The following is a 6,331-nucleotide window of genomic DNA, read 5'->3' on the forward strand; positions in this document are numbered from 1 at the left end:
CAAAAAATTTCAAAAGTTTTAAAATATTTAAGAGTATTTTAAAATATTCCAAAGTAACTAATTCCCTTTCTAGATTTCAAGTACACAGATTGTAGTTTATATCGGTTTAAACCAGTTTCCATCATCTCGTCTCTCAAACCGGAAGTGTCAATTAGAAACAATCAAATCGCTCAAAAAACAAATCCAACCCCACATATTTAAATAAAAAAATAAATTCGAATAAAAATGGTAATACCCCCAGCGCATCGAGTCACGAGTCCTTGTCTGATGCGCAAGAGCTTTTTGCAAATTATACACAATTACGTTGGGGACGATGGCGGACTTGTCAGGTTTAAACGCGTCTCAAATGTCATTATTTTTCGCCCCAAATTGATTCGCCCTCCAAGTACGGAGGCATGACCTTATCATTCCAAATCTCGTAAAAAATGCGACTCAGACTCGTGAGGGGAATTCTGGTTCTGGCATTGTTGGGCAACATAATAGTGTGGCACAAAATTTGGAGGTTATTCACGGCACAGCACATCTCGCAAGTAACGGATTCGAGGGTGGTTTCTGAAAATCCTCATAAATTCCATCGTCGTTTGGCTCGTCTTGTTACAGTTGTAATTCGACAATTCGAAACATTCGAAAACGACGTCGCAGCGACAGTTGAATCGACATTAAATTCATTTCCGACTATTCAAATTTTGATTCTGTGTGACGAAATACCCTATCCTCCACTTGAATTGAATTTGTCTAATAGTACACAGCAAAATGTGCGATTTGTCAATCTGCAACCTGGATTCAACAAATCTTTCGATGAACGAAATCCGTTGTTTTATGTGCAGACGAAGTTCGTTCTTATTTTACCGGATGCTACCAGAATATCATCGAAGCACATGTTACAGGTATGGACGAGATTGACTAAGATTTTCATTTGTTTTAATTAAAAATGGTTAAATTCTAAATTTGGTGGAAAGTTAATTTATTTGGTTCAAGATTGTTGCTTATTTTTGGTTCAAATTTAATTTTTTTTTTAGTTTAAAACTATTTTTTTAGTGAAAATTTAAGTATTCTATTTTTCGGGATGAAATTCACTCTTCGGTTGAAATTTTAGCTATTCTGTTGAATATTTCTTGAAAAATTCAAAATTTGGTTGCAAATTAATCTATTTTGTTAAAAATTTATGTTTTTTTTTGTAGATAATTAGTATTTTTGGTTGAAAATTAATTTCTTCAGTTTGGAATTAATTTTTGTTAACTGACAATTTATGTATTCTATAGTTAAGGATGAAAATTCACTGTTTAGTTGAAAATTCAACTATTAGGTTGAATATTCTTTGGAAAATTACAAATTTGGTTGAAAATTGATGTTTTTTTTTGCTACTAAATTAATCTTTTCAGTTAAAAATTAATTTTTTTAACTGAAAATTTAAGTATTCTATTTTTTAGGTTGAAAATTCATCTGTTTGAATGAAAATTTAACTATTATGTAGAATAATCCTTAAAAAATTAAAAATTTGGTTATAAATGTATTTATTTTGAGGAAATTCATTTTTTTGCTAGAAAAATAATCTTTTTTGTTCGAAACTAATTTATTTTGATGAAAATTGCTGCTTTTTTGTGGAAAATTAATATTTTTGTTTGAAAATTCATTTCCCTAATTAATTCATTTAAATTGTTAAATATTGTAGTTTTTTGTAGAAAATTTATATTTTTGGTTGAAAATTAATTTTTATAGTTTAAAATTAATTTTTTAACTGAAAATTTATGTATTCTATAGTTTACGATAAAAAATCACTCTTTAGTTGAAAATTCAACTATTAGGTTGAATATTCTTTGGAAAATTACAAATTTGGTTGAAAATTGATGTTTTTTTTTGCTACTAAATTAATCTTTTCAGTTAAAAATTAATTTTTTTAACTGAAAATTTACGTATTCTATTTTTTGGTTTGAAAATTCATCTGTTTGAAGGAAAATTTAACTATTATGTTGTATAATCCTTAAAAAATTAAAGAGTTGGTTATAAATGTATTTATTTCGAGGAAATTCATTTTTTTTGCTCGAAAAATAATCCTTTTGGTTGGAAATTAATTTATTTTGATGAAAATGGAAGCTTTTTTTGTGGAAAATTAATATTTTTGTTTGAAAATTCATTTCTTTAATTAATTAATTTAATTTGTTAAATATTGTTTTTTTTTTGTAGAAAATTAATATTTTTGATTGAAAATTAATTATCTTAAATAACAATTTATGCATTCTATAGTTTAGGATGGAAATCCACTGTTTGGTTGAAAATTTAACTATCAGGTTGAATATTCATTGGAAAATTCAAAATTTGCTTGAAAATGAATTTATTCGGTTAAAAATTGATGTTTTTTTTTTGTAAAAAATTAAATATTTTTGTTTGAAAATTCATTTTGTTACGTACTTATTTAATTTGTTAAATATTGTAGTTTTTCGTAGAAAATTAATCGTTTTGGTTGAAAATTTAAGTATTCTATGGTTTGGGTGGAAAATTCATCTGTTTGATTGAAATTTACCTATTATGTTGAATAATTCTTTACAAAATTCAAAATTTGGCTATAAATGTATTTATTTTGTGGAAAATTATAATTTTTTTTAGAAAAATAATATTTTTTGTTGGAAATTAATTTATTTTGATGAAAATTGATGTTTTTTTTGTGTAGAAAATTAATATTCTTGTTTGAAAATTCATTTCTTTTATTAATTAATTTAATTTCTTAAATATTGCAGTTTTTTGGTAGAAAATTAATCTTTTCGTTTGAAAATTTAAGTATTTTATTGTTTGGGCTGAAAATTTATGAGTTTGGTTGAAATTTTAACTATTCCGTCGAATATTGAAAATTTCGAAATTTGGTTTAAAATTAATTTATTTTGTAGAAAATTGATTTTTTTTGTTGTAGAAAATTAATATTTGGTTGAGAGTGAATTTATTTGGTAAAAAATTGATGCTTTTTGGTAGGAATTTAATTTTGTTGTTTGAAATTCATTTGTCTAATTAAAAATTTAACTATTAGGTTGATTATAGCTTACAAAATACATTATTTGGTGGAAAATTGATGTTTTTTTTGTAGTAAAATAATCCTTGTCGTCGAAAATTAATTGTTTTAACTGAAAAATTAAGTATTCTATTTTTTATGATACAAAATCACTGTCTGATTGAAAATTTTAATATTGGGTTGAATACTTTATTAGAAATTAAAAATTTAGGTGAACATTGATTTAATTTGTTAAAGATTGTAGTTTTTTAGTAGAAAATGAACCTTTTTGGTTAAAAATTCATTTCTGAAGTTTAAAATTAATTTTTTAACCTGAAAATTTAAATATTATATTATTTAAAATTCATTAATTTCGTTACAAACTGATGTTTTTTTGGTAGATACTTAATATTTTTGGTTGGAAATTCATTTTATTGGTTGAAAATTTAGCAATTATGTTGAATATTCCTTCAAAAATTCATTTATTTTATTTAAACTTAATGTTTTTTGGTAGAAAATTAAGTTCTTTAGTTGAAAATTAATTTTTTCAACTCATAATGTAGGTATTCTATTATTTTAATTGAAAATCCGTTTCTTGGTCTGAAAATTTGACTATTGGGTGAACTACTCTTTTCAAAATAAAAAATTTGGTTGAAAATGTATTCGTTTTGTTGAGAATTGATTTGTTTGTAGAAAATTAATCTTTTTTGTTAAAAATTATTTTTTTTAACTGCAAATTTAAGTATTCTATTTTTTGGGATAAAAATTCATCTGTTTGGTTAAAAATTGAACTGTTGTGTTGAATGATCCTAAAAAAATTCAAAATTTGGTTGAAAATGTATTTATTTTGAGGAAAATTATTTTATTTTTAGAAAATTAATCTTTTCGGTTGAAAATTCATTTATTTGGTTGAAAATCTATTTGCTTGAATATTCCTTAAAAATGTCAATATTTAGTTGAAAATACATGCGTTTTAGTATAAAATATCTTTTTTTTTTGGTAGAAAATTAATTTTTTTACTCGAAAAATCATTTCTTTGGTTCAAAAATTTAACTGTTAGGTTGAATAGTCCTTAAAAAATTCAAAATTTGGTTGTAAATACATTTATTTTTTGGTTGAAAATTCATTTTTTTGGTTGAAAATCTTAACTATTTTGTTGAATTTTCGTTAAAAAATCCTACATTTGGTTGGAAATGCATGCGTTTTAGTATTAATTAATCTTTTTCTTAGTAGAAAATTAGTTTTTGTAGTCCAAAAGTCATTTCTTTGGTTCAAAAATTTGATTGTAGGGTTGAATATTCGTTTAAAAATTCAAAATTTGTTTCAAAATTAATTTATTTGATTAAAAATTGATGTTTTTTGGCGTAAAATTAATATTTTTGGTTGAAAATTCATTTATTTACCTGAAAATTTAATTATTCTATTTTTTAAGTTGAAAAATAAATCTGTCAAAAAATTGAAGCATTGCGATGAATATTCCTTGAAAAATTCAAAATTTGGTAGAAAATTCATGCGCTCTGGTATAAATTAATACTTTTTGAAAGAAAAATAATCGTTTTGTTTGAAAATTTGTTTACTTGATTGAAAATTTAACGATTGAGTTGAATATTCCTTACAAAGTTCAAATTTTTGCTGAAGATTCATGTATTTTGTTCAAAATTAATCTTTTTGGTTAAAAATTAATTTTACTGAATGAAAATTAAATTTTTGAATTTAAAATTAATTTTGAAAAAAGAAAATTTAACTATTCCATTTTTGTTGTTGCTAAAAATTTATCTTTTCTGATAGACATTTAATATTTTTGATCGAAAATTTATCTGCTTAGTTGGAAATTGGTTTTTTATGGTTAAAAATTAGTTTAAAAAAATGTAAATATAAATATTTCATTTTGTGTCAAAAATTGTACTTTTTTATTCGAAAATTCGTGTACTTTGTTGAGAATTCATTTCTTTGGTTAAACATTTAACTATTTAGTTTAAAATCCATCCTTGTGGTAGAAAAATAATCTTTTTGGTACAAAAATTAATTTTAAATCGAAACAGATTAATTTTGAACCAGGCAGTTGCATGTTTTACAAAAAAAAGATAAGATTTCTACAGAAAGAGATAAATTTTTTTACCAAAAAGATGAATGTTTAACAGAATAGTTGATTTTGCAATCGAAGAAAAAAATTTTAGGTAAGACAGAAACCAAATTTCAATCAAACTGTTGAATTATCAAACCAAAAATGTGAATTTTCAACAAGACAGTTTAATTTGTTTCACCTTTTTAACTAAATTGTTGACTTCTTAAAATTAAAATTCCAATTTGAACCAAATTACAAAATTTTTGATTAAAAAAGAGGCCTGAGTAGTATATTTTAAAACCGCCCAAAAAGTTTCCAACTCTGTTGAGTTTGACTTCTGAGGAACTTGCTAATATGAAAAAATCAATTCATCATTTCATTTTATTGCTTAAAGGATATGATCAACCATGTAACTAAGATTGGCACAACAAGCGTTGCAATTGGTAGAAATTCTTTGAGCTGTTTCAACCTGGCACTCAAAATTAAAGAATGGAGTTTACGCATCACAAACGTTGGAGGCACAATTTGCGATGCTGTGATTGGAAGGCACGTTATAATGATGGATGCGAAATTGTTAAGAAAATTATCTGATCCGTTTATGCTGCCCTTTCCGGATTCTCTATTCATGCAGACGAGAACAATTGGAATTAAGGTAATGCTGCAATGGAAAGGCTCCGCTGCAATGTTTATTTATTAGTTTCGCTTCCATATTATTAATGTTTGCTACATTAGTCGTCATTTTTTTAAACGTCCTGTGGAAAAATTATATTAAAAGGAATTCCAATTTTAAATTGAGATTACGGTTGTTTTACATTTGACCCCCATAATCACCTGTAAGATGACAATGATCCCGGTGTTTGATCTAACCAGTTTTTGACGGTTTTTCGACAATCTAATAAAAATTTTACAGTTTAATTACAATTATCAAGTTTAATCAATTATAATTATCTAAATTCCCTGAAAATTAACGACTTTAGAGGAATCCAGAGGAATTAAAGGAGTTCAAGATATTCCATGAATTTAGGGATTTAAAAATTCGAAAAAATTTAAAAAAAGAATTAAAAAAAAGAGCTTAAAAAAAGAACAAAAAAAACTATATTAAAAAGAATTCTAATTTTGAATTGAGATTGCAGTTGTGACATATTCGATGCCAATAATCACCTGTAAGATGACAATGATCCCGATATTTGATCTAATCAATTTTTGAAGTTTTTTCGACAATTTATTAAAAATTTTACAGTTTAATTGCAATTATCAAGTTCAATCAATTTTAATTATCCAAATTC

At 24.5% G+C, this 6,331-nt stretch overlaps 1 protein-coding gene across 2 annotated transcripts in view; it reads left to right on the forward strand.

The window, feature by feature from the left end:
- The first annotated feature begins 320 nt into the window (after positions 1–320).
- The window catches only part of LOC117175221 (fukutin-related protein), a 14,622-nt gene continuing 8,611 nt past the window's right edge, over positions 321–6,331 (forward strand). Inside the window, exons 1-2 of one of the 2 annotated variants that reach the window (XM_033364879.1) lie at positions 321–887; positions 5,440–5,697. In XM_033364879.1, coding sequence (XP_033220770.1) covers positions 426–887; positions 5,440–5,697 — 720 coding nt within the window. In that variant the 5' untranslated portion in view covers positions 321–425. The remainder of the gene's footprint in view (positions 888–5,439; positions 5,698–6,331) is intronic. The other variant, XM_033364878.1, reaches the window with a different exon arrangement.

This window comes from Belonocnema kinseyi, chromosome 6 (assembly GCF_010883055.1).
Source record: "Belonocnema kinseyi isolate 2016_QV_RU_SX_M_011 chromosome 6, B_treatae_v1, whole genome shotgun sequence".
Classification (NCBI taxonomy): Eukaryota; Metazoa; Arthropoda; class Insecta; order Hymenoptera; family Cynipidae; genus Belonocnema; species Belonocnema kinseyi.